This window comes from Perognathus longimembris, chromosome 20 (assembly GCF_023159225.1).
Source record: "Perognathus longimembris pacificus isolate PPM17 chromosome 20, ASM2315922v1, whole genome shotgun sequence".
NCBI lineage: Eukaryota > Metazoa > Chordata > Mammalia > Rodentia > Heteromyidae > Perognathus > Perognathus longimembris.
The window spans coordinates 29,049,088-29,075,893 of record NC_063180.1 but is presented as its reverse complement, the minus strand read 5'-3'; the positions used below and the strand labels follow the sequence as shown (position 1 = coordinate 29,075,893).

At 50.4% G+C, this 26,806-nt stretch overlaps 1 protein-coding gene across 1 annotated transcript; it reads right to left on the bottom strand.

Moving 5' to 3' along the window:
* Positions 1-53: 53 nt before the first annotated feature.
* Positions 54-25,831, bottom strand: Tmc3 (transmembrane channel like 3). The gene is made up of 22 exons (XM_048368888.1): positions 25,743-25,831; positions 24,419-24,565; positions 21,640-21,715; positions 19,624-19,705; positions 17,703-17,809; positions 16,864-16,962; positions 16,463-16,605; positions 15,506-15,653; positions 14,845-14,888; positions 13,249-13,396; positions 11,829-11,938; positions 9,654-9,732; positions 8,461-8,712; positions 7,616-7,744; positions 7,381-7,448; positions 6,713-6,841; positions 5,559-5,669; positions 4,690-4,815; positions 4,012-4,090; positions 2,599-2,641; positions 2,149-2,383; positions 54-861 (listed from the first exon to the last, which is right to left on the bottom strand). The coding sequence occupies exons 1-22, from the start codon at positions 25,829-25,831 to the stop codon at positions 54-56; spliced, it is 3,252 nt and encodes a 1,083-aa protein (XP_048224845.1).
* Between the last annotated feature and the right edge of the window lie 975 nt (positions 25,832-26,806).

Here is a 26,806-nt window from a genome sequence, read left to right as displayed (position 1 = left end):
CCAAATACTTGGCCCTGCATTTCCAAAGGACTCTGGCCCTGCAAGCAGGAAGTCTAGACATTTGAGCAAATCAGGTCATTCAAACCCACCACCACCACCTTCCCAGACGTGGCCTTCCTTCTGCCCAGCTGGCCAGCAGACCTACGGAGTTTTCCCTGGTTGTGAATAACTCGAAGGTACTGGTCAGCGCTGCTGTTCTGCTGGTCGCTGCTGGATGCTGCAGACATGGAGTCAGACTCTGTGCAGGCTGGCTCAAGCCTGGCTTTGACCCTGGCCTTCAGAGGATGCTGTGTGTACTGGCAGTTCCGGGAGCGTGGCTTTCGGTGCACAAACGTGGGCTGCTCAGGTTGGCCCTCGAAAGCATCATGGCCAGACCTGTGGTAAGCATTTCTCCAGTACTCGGGATTGAAAGTGTCACTTTCTGACCTTCTGCCAATATAAAAGGGAGACGCCCGAGGAAGGTCTGTCAGAGAGCGGGTGGGGAATGGCCACGGGACCAAACCTCTCCTCAGCATGGCCTCCTCCTCTTCCTCGCTGAGCGGTGGAGAAGGAGGCTGGTGGGGAGCCTGGGGCACATACTGGCACATGCTCTTAGGGTGCCTCTCCATGTCACCGGGAACATCTATCTTGAAATGCCTCTCTGGCCAGAAAGTTGGATGGGCTTTCTTGTGAGAGTTGTGTTCATTGATGATGAGGTATTTGGGGGCCTGGGGTCTATGACCATGTGCTTTAGAGCTCGAGACCCCAGGCCCCCAGCCAGGAGCACGGGCAGGCTCCTCTGTGTGCCGTGTAAGCGTCACGGGCACGCAGGGTCTGTTCTGGTGCAGGTCACCCGTGCTTGCACACAGCCCGCGTCGGCACCTGCAAATCAGGGATGGGTGAGCAGCCCTGCCTCCTTGGTCTTCAGTGATTTTTAAGGCGCTCTAGGGTGTCCCGTGGCTGCACGCACAAAAGCCTGTGGGGAACTGGATGGAATATGCTCATGTCGGAAGCCTCAGGTGCCTGGGACATCATCTTTGCAGGGGTTTAGGGGAAGGGCATTCTGCTAACACATCTTATGATGGAGCCCTTAGCCTGTGGAGGAGTGTGTATGGGGCTATGTGAGTGGGGCTAGCCTCTGGGGGGATACCCTGGGGGGGGGGGTTCCTGCGGGAGGCTAGTGTCTGTGATGGCTAGCCTGGGGGGGGGCCTCAGGTAGAATACCACCCATCCCTAAGCCCATCCCCAGCCCAGTGGCCTGGCTAGGAATATTTGAATCATTCTTTGTTGTCAGCCCCACACAGATACGAACACAGCTCACTGTACAGCGAGACCTCGGTTTATTTCCAAACCTAGTTACGGTCTTCAGAAAAGAAAAGGAGTAAAAAGATGACCTTGATATTTATCTGTATTGCTCCCACTTCAGAATGTGCAGGCCAAGAGCTGGGGTAGATCTGTCCCTGTCACCCTGTGAATGTCCTAGGTCTACTGAGGACCTTCCACAAACGCAACCGATCTGGCTAGGCACTGAAGGGTCAGAGCTGCAAGGTCTCCTACAAACATGACCACTTCAGCGGCCTCTCCACTGAGGATTACTCCCAGGCACTGAAGAGTCAGAGCTCCAGGGCCTTCCACAATCACGACTTCTCTGGCGGCCTCTCCACTGAGGAGATGACATCCAGACACTGGGCTTCAGCTGAAATATAGGTTTTTCTAACAATAGAGCCAGTCTTGGGCTAAGAGAATGGAAGGTAAACAATTTTAAAAGGCCTTTCCTTTCCTAGATCACAGCAATGCAATCCTTTCACCATGGCAATGTAATCCCTAGACCACAACAACACAAAACAGCATCGCAATCCCTAGAACATAGCAATGCAATCCCCAAACCACAGTAATGCAAACTCTAGGTTAGCAGGAAGGGTTTCTTGAGGTATATGGAAGATAGTGGGAGGAGGGTGGGTCTAGTTCATAGACCTCGATACCCCCCACCTCTACTCTGAGATCTCAGGAAAGGTCACTGCCCTTCATACCCTGTGGCCAGTCTTCTGACAACTGGAACATTGTGGTTCTGGCTTATGACACTGTAGAGACCTTGAATTCCTGCCTCCAAGTGCCACACAGTCTGGGCCCTATGCAGGGAGCTGGCTTCCTGTGTCACAGAAGGCTTACCTGTTAGTAGGGTGCTCTTGCCTCAATTTGGAACCAACAGGAAGAGGTGAGCAGGGACCATGCCCCAGCCTAGGACTCTGGGCTACAGGTTGGGTGATTGTCTCTACTTTGCTGCTTTTACTGTTCAGGGAATCCAAACGGGCCAAATTCCCATTGTTGTGGGCTGAGGGCAGCTGGCTGAGGCCTCCATCCCTCGGAAGCCTCTTGCTGCTTTCTTCCTGCGTCTGGATTCGTGCTGCAGGCAGAAGAGGGGCTTGGGAGAAGGGGACTCTGAACAAAGGACACATCCAAACACACTGCCTAGTGAACTATGAAGAAGCATCACTGGCTATCAGGAATTTCTGCTGGTGGTGGACCTGGAATCATGTCCTGCTCTATTTTTAACTGACAGCAAACAGAGACTAATGGAGACAGCTAATGGAGAGTTTTGCGTCTTCCAAATATACTCACCCTCTATCATTTGGGCAGCCTTTTTCTTATCTTCAGATCTTGCCTAAAATGTAAATGAATGTCAGGTGGTTTGCTTTGGATTTAGCAGGAAGCAGTAAAAACAAATCATGTTGTGGAGAGGAAAAGATTTGTGAATCATGGTTTGTTCCTTGGGTTGTGGCCGAACTACTACCACTGGTAAGAGCAGCGCTTTGGTGTAAGGCCTCTTGATCGAGGAAATGCACACAGACACAGGGCCTTGCACCCAGCCAGTTTCATTTGGGGCTGGCCGTTTCACCTGTCACGTTAGATTCTCCCAATCCAGGCCCAGCATCCCTTACCTGTGCTGGCTGGAAGCAGGTGCGTTTTGATTTTCAGATCTTTACACTTGGTAAAGGTGCTTGAATACAGCATGTGGGGCATGAAACCCCTGTACAAACACAGAATTCATTTATCCTTCACATGCACCCACATGCATGCTTTGAAGGTGATTTTGCATGACATTTGAGCAACTTTCTGCATAAGGTGAAGTGCCACGCAGTGGAAAGTCCACTTGTGGACTCATGCTAGAGTTCCTCAGGTTTTTTTTTTTTTTTTTTGCCAGTCCTGGGGCTTGGACTCAGGGCCTGACCACTGTCCCTGGCTTCTTCTTGCTCAAGGCTAGCACTCTGCCACTTGAGCCACAGCGCCACTTCTGGCCATTTTCTGTATATGTGGTGCTGGGGAATCGAACCCAGGGCCTCATGTATACGAGGCAAGCACTCTTGCCACTAGGCCATATCCCCAGCCCCCAGGTTTTTTTTTTTTTTTTTAAGCATTTCAGCTTTTGGATTTCTTTTTAGAGTAGAGGTACTTGTCCTATCACAGCTGGCCTAAGTAACAATGAAAAATGTTTGGATCAACCATGGAGTTGCACTGCACAGAATGCCACCTGTAACTCCAAACACACTTCTAATTTGACTTTTCAGAAGACTAGCTCCTATTTCTTTGCATGAACTGATATTTATGGGGATTTTTTAAGCTGCAAAGAGTGGAAGGCACTTTCTGCATGGGTCCAGGGACAAAAGGGAGGCCAAGAAAGGTGTCAACTTGACACAAGATGGGGATGGGGCCTCTTCTCCTTTCTCCAAGACTGCCAGGGCCCCAGGAGGTGTCTGGCTTGGGAAGCTTTGTATGGCTAGCACAGGTATGAATGTTATCAAGGAATCTGCAAGCCCCTTGCAGAGCAGAGAGAAGATGAGTACGTTTGTCTCTGGAAAATGTGGACTGATGTGTGGTCGATACTCTTAGAAAACCTCTCGATACTCTCAGAAAACCTCTCAAGGACCCTGGGGTGGTAGCCTCAGGTCTCAGGGGTTGGCTCTGTTAGGGAGAGCTTCATCTACAGGTACAGGGGACCCACATCCCCAAGGGCCCAGTTTTCGCAATACTTGCATTTTGTATCTGCATCCGGAGCTGCTGGTTGCTGAGCCTGAGCGACCGTGCAATGCTCTGCAGGTAGTAGATGAGCATGCTAGGAGAGATGGCCAGAAACTGTGAGTGCCAAGCAGCCCTCGGGTTCTCCCTACTCACGTGGGTGGTGGAAAACAAGTCCCCACTGTGGTGGAATGTGGAACCCCCACACCCAGGGAGGAGCTCCTATCTGCTTTTTTCACAGCCTCCCTCCCTGGCCTGAGCTCTGGACTTCGGTCGTGACAAGCAGGGGGCCAGGTTGGGGTCACAGTGGACCAAGCTGTGAGAACCAGTTCAGCTTTAAGCCAAAGCAGCTGGTGCTACTCAACCAAACCATGAAGTTTCTCTCCAAAATTAAATTTCTGGAGAATGTGGTGGGTGGTACTAAGAGTTGAGTCCCAGTGTGGCACCCATGGCAGGCACCCAGATGCTGCTGATGGATCAACAGCCGTCCTATGGCAGTGGCGTCCCCCTCCTTTGCTGAGTTCGGTGGCTCTTTCCCTCCATGGTTCAGTGGCTTGTTCCGGGCTCTGACTCAGAATCCCTGCTCAGAATCCTGGGCTCTGTCAGTGGCTTCTGTTTGAGCTCCCTAATTCTATGCAAAGCTGTCTCAAGGCCAAGTGCACATCTGTCCCCAGAGGTGGGCCGGGTGGGACTCACAAGAGAAGCAGTACAGCTGGCAGGATGACCACGGGGCTGGTGACGTGGCCCACCACAGAGCGGAACCACACTGGGAAGTCGTTCTCGATCGTCTCTGACAGGATATCATAAATCTTCTCCTGTCCACTGTGAGGGAGGAAATAGAGTCCAGCTCTTTTTGCTTTCAGCGATGGCAAGCCACAAGCCATCAAGATGTCTGGAAGCTGAACCTCAAAATCAGCTATGGGGGGCGGAGGTAAACATCTAAGCAGAAGAAACACATGACACTCCCAAGAGAATGTCCACGAGGTAGTCATCTAAGGCTCGGAAGAGGTGGAAGTCAGCAACTGTGTGCATTTGTGTGGTAGCAGTACACAAGATTTATTAACTGTATTATTATTTAGTTCTGAAGATTGAACCCAAGGACTCTAGCTTGTATTTTACCATTTCAACTACACCCCTTTTTTGTTTTAAGGGGTTGGATCTTTTGTTTGTTTGTTTTGCCAGTCCTGGAACTCGGATTCACTGTCCCTGGCTTCTCTTTGCTCAAGACTAGCACTCTACCACTTGAGTCACAGCACCACTTCTGGCTTTTTCTATATATGTGGTGCTAAGGAATTGAACCCAGGGCTTCATGTATGCGATTCAAGCACTCTACCACTAGGCCACATTCCCAGCCCAGGGGTTGGATCTTTTAAGCAAGAGCAGCGATGCCGTACCAGAGGACAGGCTACCTATTACCATGGAAGGAGGCTATGCTGGGCTTATGAGATATGCAGGGTGGACCTGTCTCCCAGATTTCTTGTGTGAGTCAGGAGGGCAATGCAAACCAACCTCCGTCAGTTTCCCCACCACTGGCTGTAGCCGCACACAGAGCCAGCTGCACCCACCTGAACGGCCCGCAGTTCAGAGACGGCTTGTAGCGGGCAATGGCGAAGACAGTGGGCAGCATGCACAGGAAGAGCATAAAGAGGAGCATAGCCAGGTAGAAGTTGTTGGACCTGAGAGGAGACCAAGCGCCATGAGTCGAGTTCAGAGGCAGATGCCCAAAGATCCCATGAAAGCCATGGTCACCCCAGCCTGTTGCAGGTTGAAAGATCTTCTTCCCAGTGCTACTCAGCAGCGATGTGTCACAGAGCCTCCCACAGCTCAGACTCCTGAAAATCAGTGCTCAAGGCAACCCCAACCCCCCTCCAGCCCACCTTGGTCAAACTCATAAGCATGGCCGAGCCACCAGCCCACACACCTATGGAGCAGCCCCAGCTGACCTTGTCCTGCAAGTCAACATGTTTGGAAGTCACTAACATGAACAGGCACACCATTAATTAAGATACCAAAGCAAGGTAGCCAAGCCCTCCTCGTGGTGTCAGAACGTTATAAATCCACCACAATGACTAAAGTGAAAGGACGCAGTGTGGAGCGCATTCCCGCAGGTTCCCCCTGGTGAGAGAACCAGAGCCTTCACTGGTTGCAGGGGGCACAAAACAGTGTGGCCCCATCCACCCCAGGGCAGGTGACCTGCAGTTCTGAGGTCGGGCTCGTAGTGAGTGGAGAGAGCCACAGCCCCCAGCTGCAGCAGGGATACAGGAACAGGAACGTGTTTTGTGTGAGATGAGACTCCCAGACACAACGCTGAGTAAACACAGCTGACACAAAACCACACACGCGTGGCATGACCATGTACTGCCTAGAGTACACCCAGTACACCCAACTTTACTCCAGTGTCTGGGGGTGGGAACACTCTGTGGCATTCACTATTTTTGCTTTACCTGGGTGTGAATGGCCTGTTGGTGTCCAGTTAGTGGGCATTCACCAAGCTACTTAACATTTGTAATTGTGTCCCTTTTTCTACATAATCATGAGATGCCATTAAAAGGTCTTAAAAGGTGTGTCGTGAGTTCCAGAAGAGTCAGTGCCAGGGGTGAGCTGTGGGCAGTGGCTTCATGGAAGAAAGAGGAAAGGACAGGAAGGGTTGGTGGGGGGAGCTTGCCGAGGGCTAGGGGAGCACAGGTCTCCACTCCTTGCAGACTGCATTCCCACTGACCTGGAGGCCCGGAACACTTGCTGGTGGGGCACGTTGCAGGTCAGCACAGCCCAGCTCCGCAGATACATGAGGCCAATGAGCTTGAGCACATTGAACGCCGGGAGACACGGGGAGAAGAAGGCTCCCATCCTGGGGGCACAAGGAAGGTCAGCTGGCATGCTCTTCTCCGGGCCTGTGGTCTAGAGGCCCCGTGGAAGAGCAAGGGCTGAGATTTTGAGACTTACACCCTCAGCTTAAAGAAACACAAAAGCCCTTTGAAGGTCTGAGACCCCAACTCCCACTTTCAGGAAACGGGACAAGTGCAAAAGAAGAGTGAATGTGTGTGTGTGTGTGTGTGTGTGTGTGTGTGTGTGTATGGGGGGGGAGTGGCTCAGCAGTGGAGCACCCACAGGGCGAGCCCAAGCCCAGTATCCCCCAAAAGTGAATAAGTAAAAACCAGTCAAGACAAATGTCTGCTTTATAGTGGCAGACAGAAATGTCATTGTGTGAGGGCAGGGAAAGCAAGGCTCCCCTGGGCCTCTGTCTCCCCAGATTCTTCTGCTGACAGAATCTCATTGTGTGATCCAGGGAAGGCCCTGCACTCTACACTCTGGTCTTGTCCCTTGAGACCCACCAGCATCTTAGCCCGTACGACGTGTGCAAGTGAAGTCAGGAGCGCTGTTGCTCACCAAATCATCCCTTGGTTGTACACTAGGTGCAGGACGTTCTCAGCTATTTTGAACTCCCCGTATTCAGGCTAGAAGAGGACAAGAGAGTGTGCTCTTAGAAATGAGCTGACAAAGGCCTTTGTATATTACCAGTTCAGCGTGGTCCCAAGCGGCTGACGCATCGCCCAGCAAGGCCCCAGACACGCCACGCCTGGGTCAAGCCCTGGGGCCTCCCCGTGGGCAGCCATGGACTTACAAACTTGCTCTCCAGGTCCCAGCACCAGTAGTCACTTAAGTAGCGAACGAAAAGCCCCCGGAAGAAGTCGATGAGCAAGATACTCGCCACGGTGAAGAGCATGTCAATGATGGACAGCTTCAGCATCTCCTGTGAGGTGGGTGTCTCAGCCACGGCCCCGCCTGCCCTCCCCCAGCAGGACCCCCCATCTGGTCCCCTTATTCCGCCCCCCCCAGCCCTCTCCCAGCCCTCCTCTCTCAGTTTCCTCCCTCTAGGATGACCAGGGGTCACCAGGGTGGTGTCTTTGGCTCCCAGCTTTATACAGCAGGGTAGCCAGAGGGAGGAGCTTCCAGCCATGGGGGTGCTCACTGAATGTCTGTCCAAACATGGATGTTGATAGCTGAGACCATATTAGGTGAAACTAGGAAAGAACCTGAGGCCCTGAGGTCTGAGGCTCTGAGCCACGGGGCTCAGCCTTGGGGAGCCCTGGGGAGTCCTGGGTAGGGACTCGAGATGAAGCGCCCAAGGACACGCAGATTTTGGAGCAGATGTTGGGGCTGTCTTTATTCTGCTTTTTACTCTCAGGCTCTTAGACAAATTACCACAGTGCCTCAGTTTCCACCTCGTGCCTGAAGGGACAATGGCAAGAAGGATCCCAGGGGCACACAGAAGCAACCATACCAGATTCTGTCCTGATTGTCGGCACTGAGAAAAGGCAGGAGCCTCACTGAACTGTGTTCGCTTCTCCATGAAGCGGGGATGGCAACTCCTCAGAGAGGCACTGGGGGTTGAGCATTGATGTGGAGGTGAGGGGCCCTCCGTAGGGGTGAAGAGGTGAGGCCCCTCCATAGGGCTGAGGGACCCACCTGGCCAACGTAGGTCTCCCAGCACTGGTCCTGGGGGCTCTGGGGGGGCAGTGCAGTGCTGTTGGTCCTGGGGAGGGGGGTGGTGTAAGTTGGTACACGTGTCTCTTCTAGTTCCCACGTGCTGTTTCTCTCCAGCCCTGATCCTGGCTTAGCCGTTGGTGTGGACCATTTTCCTTCCTGAGAGGTCATCCTGGTCCCAAAGAAGGCGGTGGGATCTACCCAGTGACTTGTGCTGTTCCTTGCAGAAGCTTCCTGGAGAGAGGAGGAGGGAAGGAAAAAGGCTGATAGCATGTTAAAAGAGATAGAGAGAGAGAGAGAAAAATTAGAATCCATCATGGCTAATACAACAAGGATCATGGCCTTGCTCAGGAATAATCTCCCTCCCTCCCTCCCTCCCTCCCTCCCTCCCTCCCTCCCTCCCTCCCTCCCTCCCTCCCTCCCTCCTCCTTTTCCTCTCTCCCTTCCTCGAGTGACTCAGGATTTCCTAGGGATGTAGTGGACACTGCAGGCCAGTCCCAAGGAGGGTCAGGACCCCACAGAAGTCCCAGGTGAGGGTGATTATCCACGACCATGAGAAGGCTGACACTCAGTGGGTGGGTGGCACCATTGATGAATGTTCCTCCCAGGTCTGGACCAGGTCGATGGGGCCTCAAAGCCTTGATGCAGAAAAATGGCTCCTCACGGCCTGGTCAGCCTCCATGTCATATCCAGGCCAACACCTGGGCGAGGAGCTTCAGAAAGCTCTCCTCCCCTCCTGTCCAGATGACCAGCCTTGCAGGTGGACAGACCCACAGCCACGCAGCTGCCCCGGCTGGGTGTGGAGAATCTGCGGTCCTGAGATGCTGGGCCTCACCCTGAGCCGCTGACCAGGAGATTTTTCTCCCAGATTTTCTAAGTAGTCCCACGGCCGCTGCTGTTTCTGGGGCCATCTGTGAGAGCTGCCCAAAGCTTTCCCCCCAGGGGAATCCAAGGAGCTGGGGTGAGCTAAGGCACCCACGCTGAGTCCAAGCCCCTGTTCTCATCTCAGCTCAGCCACTTACCAGCCATGACCCTGCCTCAGGGACTCACTTGAGGAATGGGCTGGTTTCCCTGCCCTTACCCGGAGGACGGCCGTGCTTGCGGCTTTGGACACAGCTTGTGGAGTGCAAGTGTAAGCTGTGGACGTGACTTCGATGATGGCCTTGGCCACTCACCACAATGCTCATGCTGTTCACCTTGTCCAGGAGAGCGATGATCAGGCTGTAGAGATTCCCCAGGTACAGCACGAGGACCCTGGAGACCAGGAGTCACCTCAGAAACAAGCCCGCAACCCGCAAGTCCACATGTTCAGGCTCAGCCAAGTCCTTGATGCACTGGGCACCTTTAGATCACCTAGCTATCATTATACATCCAATTCACCATGGCCCCCAGGTGCATCTGTGAGGCCCTCCCCAGGTAACTGCCTTCCTCCATCCCTGGCTCAGCATACTGGGACTCCCAGTGCAGCGGAGCTGGCAGCTCACACCTGTAATCCCAGGTACTCTGGAGGCAAAGACTGGGAGGCCTGTGCTTTGAGGCCAGACTGGGCAAAAAGTTAGTGAGACCCTTTTTCAACCAGTAAATCTGGGAGTGATGTTTTATGTTAGAATGCTGCTGCAGGGGAGTCTGGGATAGGAGGAGGATGGTAGTCTGAGGCAGCCCCAGACAAAGCTATGACTCTATTTGAAAAATAACTAAAGCAAAAAGGGCTGGTGGGGTGGCACAAGCAGCAGAGCCCCTACCTCGAGTTGAAACCTCAGAATCTCAAAGGAAAATAAAAGGAATGGAAGGGAGGGGAGAGGAGGGAAGTGAGAGAAGAGGAGTGGGGAGGGGAGCAGAGGAGAGGGGAGGCAAGAAGAGACAGACCAGAGTTGCAGAAAGCCGGTGGTTTTGGAAGTGAGTTGTCTGAAGGGTGCCTGTGTCATGTTTTCTGATCTATGAAGTGTTCTTCCCATGCACCACAACACTTGATCCTCATATTGCTACAATCTCCACCTAAGGACAGTGGGAGCTGGCTGAACCCCAGCCTCCTGTAAGGGCTGGAGGAATGATGGCATGGATTTCATCTCCATCTCTGCCTCTCTGTGGTACCTTGTGGTAACACTGCCACTGTCTGCTGAGGAGTTAACAGAACTGAAGCCATGTCATTCTCTTAGCATCAGAAACATCCCTAATTTGTCTGGGCCAGGTTTCTCGGTGTCTCTGTTTCTCTTGTTTTAAACATGACTGACGAGGCCAATCTGTGTAATAGGATTGCCATTAGACCAAATGCAATCACGGAATCGATTCTCCCCGCGACTGCTGGGGAGGAGCTGGGGAGGGCATTTCTCCTCTGGGTCAAGGAGGTTAGATGCAGCAGGGAGAGCCAGGGCCAGGAGTCATCGCTCAGCCTCATCCCTGGTCCACTCTGGGCACCAAGGTTTTGCCCAACCTCTTGCTCTTTCTGATCATGCTTCTCTACTTCTGAAATGGCTACTGGTGAATCATGGCCTGTCTTTGCAAATAAGGCTGTGACACAACACGATCCCAACCTTTGGTTAGTGCTCCTGACAGAGATTCACATATGGCCCAGAAAATGTAAAATATCTACTGCCACATCCTCTCAGAGGATGCCGGCTGACTCCTAGTGGGACCAAGTGGATGGGGCGGTGGGAGCGAGGAAAGTACATGGCTACCCCGATTCTGGAAGTGTCTGCACAGCTCAGCCCACTGTTCTCCGGCCACTGACCACCTCAGATTCCCAAGCAGCACTCAGGCAAGTCTGGAAGAATCTCTGATCTAACCTCTTGAGAGCTATTATCAGAGCAGCCTGCTCCTCTGTTGTCTGGAAAATTCCTTCCCAGCAGAGGACATTCAATAGTGAGGAAAACCAGATCTGCCTTTCGGTCATCTTGTTTTCCTTTTTGTTTGTGTTTCCTGCCTGCTTTTCTTCTCCTCCTCTTCCTTCTCCTGCCCCTCCTCCTCCCCCTTTTCCTTCTGCTTCTGTTTTTCCTCCTCCTCCCTCCTCCTCCTCCTCCCCCTCTTTCTTCTCTTGCTCCTCCTCCTGCTCCTCTTCCTCCTTCTGCTCCTCCTCCTGCTCCTCTTCCTCCTCCTGCTCCTCCCCTTTCCTTCTCCTTCTCCTGCTCCCCCACCCCCATTTCTTCTTCATTACCTATGTGTCCATTACCTATGTGTCTATCCCTATCCTTCTGGCTCCTTCTCTGCCTCCGCTCTCTCCAGCCATGTGTGTCATAGGTGCAGGTGTATGGCAGTGCCAGGGAGAAGCCAGACTTGTTCTCCACGGACACATTCCTCCTGTGGGCGGCAGATGGCTGAGCCATCGAGGGGCCTTTGTCATGGGGCTGCTGTACCTTGCCAGCTGGAAGCGCAGCGTGGTCCGTGGGTGGTACATCTCCAGGGCAGCAATGAGGTCAAAGGCAGATGGTGCCAGCATGGTGACGAGAGAGACCACCACACTCACCTGTGAAGAGAAATCATGCCAGGCCTGGGCACCATGGGTCTCTGTGCCAGCCAGGCCTGTGCCTCGCAGGTGCCCGTGCCAGCCTCTCTTGCCTTCCTGTGGTCTCCAAGCCCACTAGTTGGACAGAGGATGTCTGTCCATGGGGCGTGGAGTTCCTACACAGAAAACCTCCCCAGTCTGTAACAGCTATCCTTTCTCAAAAAGCCACTACTGCTCTGTCGTGGGTCTTTTTCTTTCAAGGTCCCTCCCTTGCTGTTCTGAGCATGCTCTGAAGGCCATGTGTTACTCACTAGCATTTTGGCCACATTTTTCAATTACCATTTCATTTATTTATACTTCCTCATCCTAGGGCAGAAGATGGAAATAACTACAATCATTACAAATAGAAAAGGGAAGGCAGAGAGGTAATTTAATATTCTTTCAGTATATGGAAGATTAATCATCTAGAGAATTATGTCTGGTTCTTGTTTCTCCGTTCTTATAGCAAAAGGAGGAAGAGTTCTGGCTGCCACACACAGGTTTGAACTGAATTAAATAATTTCTTGGATATACCTTTGAAGCATCTGTCTGTGTAAATGCACACATCTATATAACACACTCAACTGACAAGATAGGAAAGTGTGAAAAAAGATTACCCAGTGGGGCATCAGGTTTAATAAATTATTGTACACTGATGAATACATTTTGGTTAAATCGATAATCATTTCATTGCTTGCATTTGTTATTTTCTAAGTGGATGCTAATTGTTTACCTAGTGGCTTTGGTACTACTTCAGGTAACATTCAGGGTCAGCTTTTCTGATACCTGCCTTAGAACTGATGTTAGGAATTCTACTTGTGGAGTTTCCCACTTGTGGAAATTGTCATGGAATGGCAAAAAGGGCTGGTCAGCCCAGGCCACCTGTGTGGGGCTGGATCTGGAAGCCTAACGAGAGATGTGGGAGCTACCCACATCCTCACCAGTGGACAGTGGGCCGCCCTTGCTGTAAGCCCAGGTGTCGGGAGTGCAGGTCTGCAGGTGGAGCTGGTTTCCGAGAGCAGAGGTGGGAGGGACAAGGATGGACAGGGAGACGGCAAAGCTCAAAGCCTGAAGGTGCTCTAAATCAAAGTCACTCCGCACACAGATCAATAGATCATTTAGCCAGGCCTGGGGCTCTGCCATGCAGGCTTGGTAGCCCTTGTGGTCTGTGCTGAGGCAATGGAGACTGTTTCCAGAGATATTTTGAGCAGTGCACAGACAGGGCAGAGGACAGCCGCTCTGGTCTCGCCTGGAGGCATCTGCTGATGAAACAAACAGGCCCTGGCAGTTACCTCATTCTTTTCCCAAAGCGTCAGCTCCTTCTTTGACCTCTCCAGCCTCTGGGACCGGTCCACCACGAAGTAGATGAGGTAGATGCTCCCAGCGAGGGACAGGAGCACTAGGATGTTGGCCACAATCCTCAGAGCAATGGTCACTGCCCTGGGGAGACAGGCAGCCACAAGTGCTCGGGAAACCATGACATGCTTAGGGAGCTCAGAGACTTAGGAACTGAGGGACAGCACACAGCGCTGCCACCTGTCTTCATGAGCCATTGCCTCCCTTCACCTCCAATCCTTCATTTTCAAAGGGGTCAAGAATGCCTGTGACAGGAGACCAGCACTCTTCTTCTGAGATTAACCCACACCAAAGGGAGAAAAGACACAAGGTAATACTAATAGAAAAAATAGGAAATATAACTAGCTAAAAGACTTTATAAAAAGGATACGAGGGCCAACATCATGCCAATGAATCTTAAAATTTAAATAGATGCTAATTCCTAGCAAAATGTAGTCTGCAAAATGTGACTAATAAAGCATTGAGAATTGAAACAGTATATGAATAAAAACACATTCACAGGAAGACAAGTCATCCCAATCAATGCAGGGGATGTCATTGATGAAATTAAATATTCATTCATTTAATGAAATTTTTTATTTTAACAAAAAAGAATGCCTGTGACAGAGGAACTAGATGCAGGTTTTAAACCCGTGTGGTTACTTGTTCTAGCGTGAATCTTTGCGTCAGATCTGTTTGGTCTGGAGTGAATTCAACGTGTGAGGAAAGGCTCAAACCACCCATGAGCTCTGCACATATGGGCTGGCGTGCACTGCCAGGGGTTCGAATCCAGAGCCAAAGCAGATGTCAGGGGCATGTGCTGTTCACTCTGGGGGGGGGGGGGCAGCGGCGAGTCCCACCCCAGGCCTCCTGAGAACAGCAGGCCACACCCTGCCTCTTCCCCACCTGCCCCCTCGCCCTGCCTAGCAGCTGGTATGTCTCCTGAGCTTCCTACATGCTTTCCTCCAGCTGCCCTGGGAATGGGCCTTCTGCATGAAGAAGCCAATCATGAGGGCAGGTCTGGGGCCAGGCAAGACAAGCTGCTCAGGCATGGTAAGGACGTGTTAAGGTCTCCGAGGTCTCCACCCCATGGTACCTTGCCCATGGCAAGGACAGGGGAGGAGCCATGCTTGCCCACATGGGCTGGGCATGTCTCTTTCGGGGAAAGCCTCCCTTCTCTCAGTCCTCTGGTCCCAGGACTCACCCTTACCAGACCAGCTCTCAGAACACACATCTAGGAACTTACCCTGCCAGAGTGTGAGCATAATAGAAGTTGGCACTAAAGCCATCCATCACCTAAGTAAAAGGAGAGGATATGAAGGGGTGGGTCACCCTCACCCCTGCCCCATGGCAGGGTCTGTGAGAGGGGGAAGCAGTCTCTACCCTGCTGTGGACAGTGTAGAATTCTCAGAGGTCCTGCCACTAGAGGGATGGGGGTCAGCAGGAAGAAGAGCTGTCTGGTGACTGTAACCATGCACCATCTCATTAAAGTTCCAACCACACTGAAACAAAACTTAGTGAGTCCAGAAGCATGGAGTATAATTAATACCTACAGGTTTTTGCTTTTCTTCTTTTCCTGCTCTTCCAGAATAGCCTCCTTTAAGGAAACATACACAGCATTAGAAGCCTAGCACTGCCACCGATTAGAAACCCAAGAGTTAATGTGTCCAGTAGGTCAACACATAGCTGCAATGCCTGTTTTTTTTTTCTGTAAGATTTCTATTGATATCAGCCAAGGATCTCATAATCAGTTGAAAAAGGAAATTGGAGGCTGGGGGAAGAGTGGAGAGTACAGGAAATTTTCAAGTTATTTGAAGTGAATCTGCGCTCCCTGTAGCTCTCTGGATCATTCCGGTTGACCCAAGTTCCTGAGAACATTTGATTGAATCCAACTTAAAAAGTAAAACGTGCATCCCCAACACAGAAGTGTTTATCTGTTTACAGGTTACATACATGCACCATGGTTATAATCCACTGTGTGAATTATTAAAAATGCAACAAATTGAAACTTTAAAAGGATAAAAGAAGAGCAGAAATCAGGAGACGCGCACCCCAGGATGCTTTGGTGGGGGGCAAGTGGGTGTGGCCACGAGGGGCGTGGTCTCCCATGCATGTGGTCAGGGGCGTGGCTTCCAGGGGGCGTGGCTTCCCCTGGCCTACGTGGTGGCCCCGGGTCCACCTTGTCCCTGGCCCCCAGGACTGGGGCCCACTCACCCGGATGCTGTTCAGGATGGCGGCCGTCTTGCTCTCGGCGGCCTCTGCGTTTCCGATGAGGTAATCCCAGGCACAGAACACCCGCCAGCAGAAGGTGTAGTTCTCATCCGAGGTGCTGGAGAGGCTGGTGCGGGAGTTCTTGGCCATCCTGCGAGGGAGAAGCGCGAGGGAGCCGGGTTCAGGATGTCCCCTTGTTTCTGCAGTGGGCAAGGCCTCTAACAGTTGGGCCACAATCCTGGCCCATTTTGTTTGTTTTGTTCTTGAGCCAGGGCCTCACGAACCATTTCCCAGTCTGGCTTTGAACTACCACGCTCTTGCCTCTGCCTCCCAAGCAGCCTGGATTACAGGTGTGCACCACGAGGCCAGGCGTGTTGCCACCGTGAGGAACATGGAAACACCAGTGAGGAAGAAGCGTGTGTGAGGCAGCCTTTCCCCCAGGCTTAGTGACGCTCCCTGGTCTGCATCTCTCTAACCCCTCTAGCACAGAAGCCCAGACGCCAAGCTGGATGGGAACCTGGCAGGCTTCTGAGCCACCTGTCCATTTCACAGACAAGGCCCAGAGAGAAAAAGCAGGGCTAGTGGGGGTGGTGCCAGACCCCAGCCCCAGCCAATTTGCTTTCTTTGTGTTGATGGTGAGCCAGAGGTGCCAGCGGCCTGGCAGAGCCGACAAGCCTTGTCACAAGCGGAGGCACACGGCAGCTGTTTTGCTTTCTGCAGCCTGTGCCCCCTTACTTTGTATTGTTCATTCCTATTAGTGTGGCATCTACATCATCATCTAATATGTTTCCCCAGGTCTTGTCTTTCCAGGCCCAAATCAGAACCCAGCACCACAACAGGAAGTGCTGAGTCTTCTCCTCCACATCAGGCCTAACTTCATCAGGCTGTCGGAAAGATGACATGGGTGTACACACATCAGAGAATCCCTTATGAGGACCTTGAGAAACGGAGCACGCATACTTTTTTAAGAGAATAATGAAGCTGTAGGCAAACACTGCCATCCCCACCAGGAAATAGGCCAAGGGCAGCCGGTAGCCAGCCCTCCCAATCCTCCTCTCTCTGCCGTAGTAGCCATAGAAGAGGACTGAGTACTGCAGGTGGCCCTGCAGGGAGAGAGGAGAGGAGAGAAAAGGGAGAGGACAGAGGACAGAGGGGAGAGGGAAGAGGGGAAATCCCATGAGGTATTGCTGCCAAGTCCCAGATGGTGACCATTCATCTTCTTCCCAAGGCCAGAGTGTCCAACCTCACCCACTACCCTCCTTCCCCTCCCCCCTGCCCTCCCTTTGTCCTCCTCTTCCCCCTCTCTGTTTCTCCCCCCCTTCCCCCCCTCGCGCAAGAGTGTGTCCAGACATTAGCCTCACCCCCAGGGACCAGATGGTGTCCAGGTCCTGAGCGGATGCTGACTGCTCCTTGGGGATGGTCTTACTGGCCGTGCTTCCAAAAGGTTGGCCTGCGATCAGCTGGAGAGAGAAGGAAGGGGGTGGCAAGGCCTTTGGCCGAGGGGACCAGGAAAAAAAGGGGGGGGGCAGATCTCCATCTGCCTGGCCATTTGCCACACACAGGAGATCTTCAGGGCAGATTTCCTCGCCCTGAGGGGTCAGATTATCTTCTTGAGTCTCAGGGGGCTGAGGGTGTGGCTTCAGGGGGAGCTGAGGTCCTGGCTTCTCCGACAGCTTGGGAGGCGAATGGCCCTGTTTACTTCTTGAGGATGAAGTGACTTGGTTTTATTATAACATGGGACTAGAAACTTGGAATGAAGATGAAATGCAGCCTACCATCTCTCGTTTGTATATGACCTGAGAGTCAGGAAACTAAATGGCTACAAAAGGTCAAAAGGAAAATATTTGGAACAAACTAAAAATCACATAAAATTCGAATTGTGTTTTCCATCAATGAAGTGTTAGAGGAACACAGCCTCTTTCGTTGGTGTCTGTATGGACTGCTCTTGCTCTAAGTGGCAGACGTGAGCCATGGTGCCCGGGACTGTCCGGGTCTGCAGGCCACCTGAAACACCACGTGGCCCTCTAGAGGAAAGGCTGGCCATGTGCAGGCTTGCTCTGCCACCCAAGCTGGGGGCCCTCCTCCCTCAGGCTCCGGAGTGCTGGGATTGTAAATGTGTGTCACCACACCCAGCTCCAGCTCTTGTTTAGTGAAGGGTTCTCTTTTCTTTTTTCATTCTCTCTCCTGGAATGATTCTTACCTCAGGGATGACGATAAAAGCGCCAGTCATAATTGTGAGCACGACATTAATTCCAAATAACCATCTCAAGAATATGAAATAGGAAGCCACACCTGATCCAAAATGACCTGAAAGGAGATGAGAGAGAGTTGGTGAGTGCAGGTCATATTCCATCCTCATGGTACAAGGAATCTCCATGAAATAGGATGTAAGGGAAGACTGCCCTTCTCACACTAGGGGGTCCTGCAAATGGCAAATTAGCTGGACCAAGAGGTCATGAATATCTAGCGACTAGCTCTATGTGTAGAGCAAACACTGTTTGATAATCATTTTCCTCATAGCAATTCACCTGCAAGTCTTCACCCAATATATGACATTTCACACACATTAGGAAGTGTTTGTATCTTTTGAGAATTTGATATATTTCTTGTCATTATTTTAAGCAGGTGAAGAATTTTTCTTTCTAAAGATCCTTTAGTCTTAATTTTAAGGTAAGCCCAATTTGTTAGATGATAACAGTTGGGGGAATTGGACGATGAAGAATACATGGGAAATCTTTGCAACTTTACATACATCCATACATTCATGCTTCCTCTAAATCAACAAAAGTACTTACCATCACTCATGTGTTGAACGTGGGTTTCCTAATTTGTCATCTCACTATTGCATTTACATTTTATGTATGCAAATTTATTTCCCCTATAATTAAGCACAACAGTGCTTTCCTTTCCTTGATAATTTCCTAATGTATTGTCATGATTTGACAAGTCTCCATTATGAGATTTTGATACTTACATTTTCTTTTATTTTTTCTTGATTTGTAATTGTATCTTCAAATACTTAATGTGGTTTTAAAATGAGGGAATGAAAACTACTCTGTAGGAGCTGAATGAACCATCTTAGGAATATTTATGAAGTAATTTAATAGACTCCCATAATTATCATAGGATAAGGAAATCCTATAGTCTATTTCTGTTCTCGAATGATTTGCTCCTTCCTTTGTCAATCAATTCTTGTACTGTGGCATGCCCTTTTAGTTTTTAGCTCTTACAATGTTTTAACCTCCTAGTCACACAGCTGCATTTGTGTTTCTCCTCAAATTAAAACTTTTTTTTCTCCTGGATTTTCTTCTTCTTCTGTGACTTCTATGACCATTTTGTCAAGTACTCAATACCATATATAGAGGCTTTTATTGGAATTACATTAAACATCTAAACTGATTTTTGAGGAAGTCCACATCTTCGAAATATTAAGTTTTCTCAAGTCTCTCTGCAGACTTTTTTAGTCCATACTTCAGTTTTACAATTTCCTTTATTCCAGACATACTGTTGAGTATATTCCTGGTCCTGTACTGTGTTGTGTTGTGTGGGTGAATTGTGTTGTGTTGTGTGTTGTGCAGGTGTTGTATATTGCATTGTGCAGGTGTTGCGAGTGTGGTGTATTTTTTTTAGCATATGTTTTCTATGACATGAAGCTTTTCACACTTGCATTTCCTCACCTTGCCATCTTATTTTATTTTTTCCTCCCAGGTTTTCATTTATTCCTTTGGAATTGTTATGTCTGACTAAACTAATGGACTGGTGGGGAGGAGAGGTCAACCCAAATTAGAAAAACAGTTTGGGGATCAGTCCCTTCCCAGACCGATGTCCACCTCCATGTCCTCTGAGAGCCGGGCGGTGCCAGCTGTGTGCCTCCTTCACCACTCTGAGAACGGGATGCACCTGCCTGGCTCAGGGCTATGTGTCTCCTCCCCACTCTGAGGACAGGACACACCTGTCGGGCTTGGGGCTTTGTGTCTCCTCACTATCCCGAGGACAGGACGCACCTGCCTGGCTTGGGGCTGTGTGCCTCCTCACCACTCTGAGGACAGGACACACCTGTCGGGCTTGGGGCCGGCCACTGGATTTGATTTCTGCCCACTCACCCAGGCCCAGATACTTACTCTCAATTTTCTTTATCCTCATTTCCCAGGGAATGAAGATGACCACAAAGTTACAGGCAAGACGAGCAAACTTCCGCCAGAGCTAGACAGGAGAGGCAGGGTGGGAGTGTCACATTCCTGATCATGCCAGGTCCTGGGTGGGGGGGAGGCTCCAGGAACACCCTCTGACACCTGTCATGGTGGCTGCAGGGTCCATGAAGAGGCTCCAAGGCCTCGTCTTCCCTGTGTCCTGACTGAGGAGCACCTCCCATGGGCTCCGACCTGTGGCTTCTGGATGATGCTTCATATTTTTTTTAGGGTCACAGCTTGCCTTATTCACACGATTTCTGAGGCAGAGATTAAGGTGGTGAAACCATGAAGGAACAATACTTCAAGAACCCTGACCTTGTCCTAGACTTAAGATAGCTCCGGGAGGGAGGCCAGGGAGTCTAGGTGGCCGACACCTCAGATGGCTAGAATGACATTGGTGTGTAAGGACTAGAGTCTACTCTGAAAATACTCTCCACCCCATGAACACCTTGTATTCTATTACAGAGCTCTGATCTGGCATCTCTCCTGTCCTGGCTGAGGTGATGGTGAATCTCCTCTCCTGGCTGAGGTGACGGTGAATAAGGTTAGCAAGTTTGTCTTGTCGGTTTAAGATACAATTGCCAAAAGCTTGCAACTTTTTTCTTTCTCAAAGGAGAATAAAGCAGAGCATGCCTTGATACTGGCTCTTCTCTCCAGCAAAATTGGCAGGTGGTGCATTTTAAAACACAAACAATCTGGGTTTGTGTTGGAAGCAAATGATATCATTGCACAAAGAAGGGTTGCAAATGCAATTACCACATTCAGAACTGTAAGGCAGCGCCTGGCCCTGCTGCAGGCTCCCACAGTAATGTCATTCTGGATGTGTCTGCTAAGGCCAGATGGTTACTGGCAAATGGAAATTTGAATATTGTCAGGAGGTGGAATTGGTCATCTCCTCCTCGAGATCTGAGAGCCAAGGCAGATAGAGCCACTCCTGACAATGCTCACACAGACTCTGCAGCCAGAAATAAACAGCTGTCTGCAGATGTCCCTTGCAATAATCATTGTCCTCCCTTTTATTTGTCATATTCCAGCTCACATTGACTGTAATCTACTTAAACACATCTCTAACAAGCAATGGGATTGGAACAGTAACAAAGAATCTCCCAACAAAGTCCAGTACCAGATGTATTCATTGCCGAATTCTCAGACCTTGAAAGGATGAACACCAATGCTCCTCAAACTCTTCCATAAAATATAAAGGAAACAAATACTAGTACTCCAGTTCTGTGAAACAAGTAGTAGATTCGTCCCCAAACCAGAGAGAGAATTATAAATCTCTCCGATGAACATCGGTGCAAAAATTCTCAATACAATTCCTGTGGACGTTATAATGTATTGTTTAACAACAACGTATTAAAAAGATCCTACACTGTGATCCAGTGGGTTTCATCTCAGGAATGCAAGGATGGTTCCCATGCCTCAATCGATAAACTTAACACATTCCATAAGCAAGCATGAAACCAGAATCTCATTATTCCAACAGAGGCAGAAAAATCCTCTGAGAAGAATCAAACATCCTTTTATGACAAAGACTGTGAAGAAACTAGGAGCAGAAGGAAAGTTAAAAGCTACATGTGACAAACCTATAGCCAAACTCCTATGAAATAGGAAAAGAAGTGAGAATCAAGAGCGAGACCAGCCTTGTCATAAACTGTAAACTGTGAGCTGGCATGTGTTTGAGACATTGTCACTGCAGAGCCCATGGTGAAGTGGACACCCAGGGACACAGAAAATATATCCATGAGTGGCTGGGCCAGGCGGGCTGGGGGACAGTGGCCTTTTCCCCTGGGATAAGGCAAATTCAGTGTCACATGACTGGTAGGTGATGGATCGGGGAATGCTGGGAAATTCAGGTTTTCCAGCTCTGCCTTATTGCACACAGAAACAGTAGAGGCAGGCCTGGCCCTGGAAACCAAGGAGAGGTCGGGCAGTGGGTGCCTTTACCTCTGCGCCTGCGGCCTGATAGCCACGGGTCCTGGTCAGCCTCCCTTCAAACTTCAGCACAATCTCTTTCGCTCGTCTGAAAGAAGAACAAATACAGCCATGAACACTATTTATCTGTGCCTCGGGAACAGATTACCGAGCGACATGAGAGGCTGTGGGGTAAGGCTGAGGTGGGCAGGCACTTTGCTTCTTGAGCCAAGCCTTCAGCCTTTGTTGCTTTGGTAATTTTTCAGGTAGAGCCTTGGGTTTCGCCCAGGCTAGCTTCGGACCATGATCCTCGTGCGTATGTCCTTCTGCACTTGTGATGCCGGGTCTGAGCCCCTGTGCCCAGCCAAGCATTTGTCACAGTCTAGTCCAAATAACCAAGGCCTACCAAAATTAGTTACAAGTAAATTTCTTACAGTCCTTTTCTGATTCGGCGGGGGGGGGGGTGGGGGGGAAGAGGAGGAAACAGCTGGTTGGGAATATGAGCCTGGACCCTGGAAAGGAGGCTGGCTGGGAATATGAGCTTTCAAGTCCTTGCTGCAGCCAGGAACTTCTCAGCTCCTTCCCTTAGCAAGCTTCCTCTTGCAGTTAGCTCTCTAGAAATGAAAAATCAGAGCTGGCTTCAGAGACTCTGCTTCCAGGAAAGCACAGTACTTGGTTAATGAGAGCAGAGAATTGTATTATACAGCGATGTCCCTGAGACTCGACCCAAACAAACTATCGATAAGCTGTAATTGATAACTCCGCTGTCTCTATGGAGATGTTTGATCATTGAAGGGTGGGTGGTTAAATCCACAGCTGATGGAACAGCAGGACTAGAAAAACCAGTGTTAATATCATTGACAGACTGAAAATTTGATCATAGCTGGGCGCCAGTGGCTCACACTTGTCATCCTACCTACTCAGGAGGCTGAGGTTTGAAGATCACGGTTCAAAGACAGCCTGGGTAGGAAAGCCCATGAGACTCTTATCTCCAATTAAGCACAAAAAAGCAAGAAGTGGTGCTGTGGCTCAAGTGATAGAGTGGTAGAGCACAAATGAGGCTCAGGGACAATATCCAGGCCCAGACTTTGAGCCACAGGACCGGCAAAAAAAAAAAAAAAAGTTAATTATACACCACCCAAGGCAGATAGCTTCATTATTATGATGGAGAGCTGTTCAGGTGGGTGCAGAGCGAGTGGGGAGAGGCCAACCACTGGCTTCCCTCCAGGGAAAGAAGGCCCAGACTGGTGGGTTTTTGTTTGTCAGGCATGCTCCCTTCGTTCCCAAATGGTCAGGGTTCAGGCCTCTTCTGCACCTTCCACCGGGGCGCCAGGACATGCCCCAGCAGGTCCAATCAGTGATGTGCTGCTCCAGCAGCTTCTCAAGGTGAAGGCCTGGGTCGTGTGTCTCCGAGTGATGGATGATAAGCTCCGAGGACGAGCTGCACTCAGAGACCTGACACTGCCCAGGCCTGGCTGCTGTCCACTATCTTGGAGCTCCAGCTGTCACTCAGCCGATCAACATAGCTGAAGGACTGATCTCCCTCTCCCTACTTCCTGAAGTCTTTTGACAGAACGGTCATCATTTGCTTTTCTGTGGCCTCAAGGCCTATAAAGGCCTATAAAGGCCTAACCTCCTGTTATGCAAGTCATAATTGCCACCATGATTTCTGAAGGATGAGATTGCCTTAATGATGACTTTGGTAGAATTCCTTTTTCAACACAAGAGAATGCTGGACTTGAGGACAGAATCATACATGTCAATAGTGCATGTCAGGCCATCTGCACCCAAAGAATGGAAATGAAGAGAGCCGGGGAGGAGACTGGGGGTGAAAACTACGAATGGCATTAGCTAACGGTCATAGCTACCCGGGCACAACTGGTCAGAGCGCGATGGGTGCCTGGGGAAGGAGACCCAGGCCTAGACATCAGTAAAGCCCAGCATCTCAGTTCTCTGCAAGGAAAGACAGGTTTGACTCACAGGACTGAGGAAGGAGGAACGAGAGGAGGACGGGAGAGGGCGAAAGAAGACCCATCTACCAGAGGGAAGGGGTGGAAGTTGGTTGGCATCTAGAGAGCACAGAGCAGACAGAAAGACAGGATGCCCTGGGTGCCTCTGAGGGGAGGCACCAGCACTTGCACACCAGTCACCCTTTGTGAGTGCCTGCTGTATACCCCAGACCCTGCCAGCACCTACCTGCCCAGACCGCTAACCTCTTCCACAGGCTAGTATTCATGAAAAAAAAAATCATGAATGCATATTAAAAATGCTGGAGGCTGGGGGGTCACCAAGCCTGGTGACGGAGTGCTTGAGTGCCCCATAGAGTGACAAGGAGGGCTCAGGGGACAGTTCTGAGAGGTTTTTTTTTTGTTTTTGTTTTTGGTCAGTTGTGGGGCTTGAACTCAGGGCTTGTGTGTTGTTCTGAGCTCCTTTTTTTGCTCAAGGCTAGCACTCTACCACATTGAGCCACAGTGCCACTTTCTGTTTTTCTGGTGGCTAATGGGAGTCTCACAGACTTTCCTGCCTGCGCTGGCTTTGAATCCTGATCCTCTGATTTCAGCCTCCTGAGTAGCTAGGGTTCTGGGTTTTTAACAGCGCCCCGGTAGTTTCAGCATTTAACCACCTGAGAAGCACTGCTGTTTGCAGCTTCCCTGAGTCAGGTCAAAACTGAAAAGAGCTCATCTTTTCTGTGTTGCCACAGCCGGCCCTAGAGGGGTACTGGAAGCATGCTCACAGCGATCAGTATGGTGATACCAAGAGGGGCATTGGAAAGCACATTTGCAATGATCAATATGGTTATTCGGGTGCTCACCTCAGTGCTCTTAGTTTCTGCCCCATGCTCCAAGGTCTGCAGCGAATGTTGGCCATGAGATCCTTTTGGAACTGAATATTCTGGAAGATTTGCTCTGGGTCACTGCTGTCCCCTGCTTCATCGGCATTGAAGCTGTCATCCAGGTTACTGAAAGGTGAGGGCATGGAGGAGGAGATCTGATTATACAACGGCTTCCAGCAATGAGCTTCTTTCCCAGGGGGAGTCCTCCATCTTGCTGCCCCAGAGTCATCTGTGTGGAGTGTGGGTGAGAGTATGTGTGTAAACACACAGGTGGTGAGTGTGTGAGCGCCTGTGCCTACATGCATGTGAATGTGAGTGTGTGTGGCATGTGCACATATGTGTACATGTGTGCATGGTGTGTGACATGGATGTGATAGCATGTGGGCATGGATAGGAAATCTGGCAGTGTTGGCTGCTCACTGAAATGCATTTCCCAATTTTATTCCAACAGTGGCTTGGGAGAGAGCTGCAGACAGTGCTAATAAGAGAGACCAATAAGAGAGACCAAGAGAGACCGTTCCACCCTGGGACGCAGCGCTGTTGATAGGCAAAACGGCTTTCAATTTCATTGAAATAATAAGTTCCACACACGGGCAGCATCCTTCTGCATTCCTCTCTGCCCCCCTCACTCTGTGACCCTGAGACTCCTCTCTGCCCTTCTGCATAGTGAAACCCCAGACAGGATGGGACAGCACCAGGAAGCGGATTCTGTGGATGGAAAATGAGCTGAAATAGTTCAGGGAGACAACAGTAGTTCTGCTAGCAGACCCAAACCTTTAACATGCGGCAGTGCCTGTCCCCAGTAATCACACCCAGCCCCATTCAGAACCACACTGGGCTATCCAAAGACAAGACTGCCGGTGTCATTTCCCTCAGAATGTCCTCCAATTTCTCCATAGTAAACAGAGTTTTAGACACTCAATGAAATACTCATTATAAATACTGAGAAAATTCAAGTAGCATGGTCACCTAATTCTGACTAGCGGGCAGCCTTGTCCACCGCTCGTGGACAGAGCGTCCCTGCTCTCCCTTGTCCTGCTGGACGAGCAGAGAGCTCTCAGTGGAACTGGCGGGCGACATGGCCAGTCTGCAGGGCACAGGTCTTTGGAGTCCGGCTCATCATTTAAGAACCCACAGCCCACAGCCCTCTCCCTCCCTGAGCACAGCGGAGACCAACACCCAGTCATGCAGGAGCATGAGGGAATGTGTCTGAGTTCATGCTGAGGAAGGCTGAGTGGGATGGGGACTCTCCTAGCTCCTGCACTCCCTCCGTGCAAACCTGCTGATGGACGAATTCACCTACCTGAGCCACAGGGACTCCTGGAACAAGTAGTGCTGGCTGGCATTCCTCCGGATGCTTCTGTAGTGCTGTGATGTCCTGGAGGGCTTCATGGGGCTGTCCTGCAGCCAGAGCCCCCAGCAGGCTGGAAGCCGTTGGCTGTGGAGCCTGCAGGCCAGTAGGGTCTGAATCAGGAGCTGCAGGGTAGCCCTGTTCTCCTCTTCGGGAGCAGGACTGCCTCTGGTGCTCAGCAGGAAGAGGCCAGGAGGCTGCTCATGCATATGCAATGAGGAGGTTGTGGCCAAGCCCATCCCCAGAGTCTGGACAGCAAAGGTGGGAGGCATGGCCAAGTGGCCTAGGGTGACAAAGTCTGTCCTTCGTGGGCCCTTGGGGCCAGACAGGGCCCCCAGCTCAGTCTACATCTACCACTGTAGCTCGTGTTCACAAAAATTGGGGAAGACAAGAGGCAGGACTTACTTTTCCCATGTTAACCTCTCAACAGTGAGGCTTAGAGTACAAGAGGAACACAGCCAGAGCATTCGTTATTGTTTTATCTTGGGAGAAATTAGCATAATTGCTACTTTTGATATGAGTCAATCTTCCTATCTTTTTGTGGAGGGGACTTAGTTTTTAAAGCATGGATTTTAAAATATTTTATCAGTGAGATAGAGATGGAAAAGTACCTAGAGCACTACAACCTGGTGTTAACGTTAACATTCCTGCCTTTTTACCAAGGACATGGTTTTATGTTTGCGTGTTTGGGGGTTTTGTACACATGAATTTCTCTTCCCTTTTCCACTGACATATGTAAAGCACCTGGTGTGTTATTTTTATCCATTGTGAACATATTTGATGAGTTGGCCGCTGAAGGGAACATGCTTTCTGGAAGGCAAACCCTTCACCTCTGCCTGTTTCTCAAACATCCAGTGCTGCTGTTAGCATGGCTTCCTTAGGGTTTTCCAGAGGCATCAAGAAGAAGAATGTTAAAAAAAAATCAGTACCTTGTCAAAAGAATGCTACATTTACATTGATCTAACATATCTTCATTAGTGATACATTTTTTAAAATTGCTTTAAAATTACTTTGGA

Excerpts from the sequence above, each read along its gene's own strand:
- Tmc3 (XM_048368888.1), bottom strand. The coding sequence starts at position 25,831 with ATGAAGCCCTCCAGGACATCACAGCACTACAGAAGCATCCGGAGGAAT. Across the intron at positions 17,810-19,623 it reads GAGGATAAAGAAAATTGAGA|GTCATTTTGGATCAGGTGTG; the intron begins GTAAGTATCTGG and ends ATCTCCTTTCAG. Across the intron at positions 16,606-16,863 it reads ACACCATCTGGTCCCTGGGG|GGCCACCTGCAGTACTCAGT; the intron begins GTGAGGCTAATG and ends CTCTCCCTGCAG.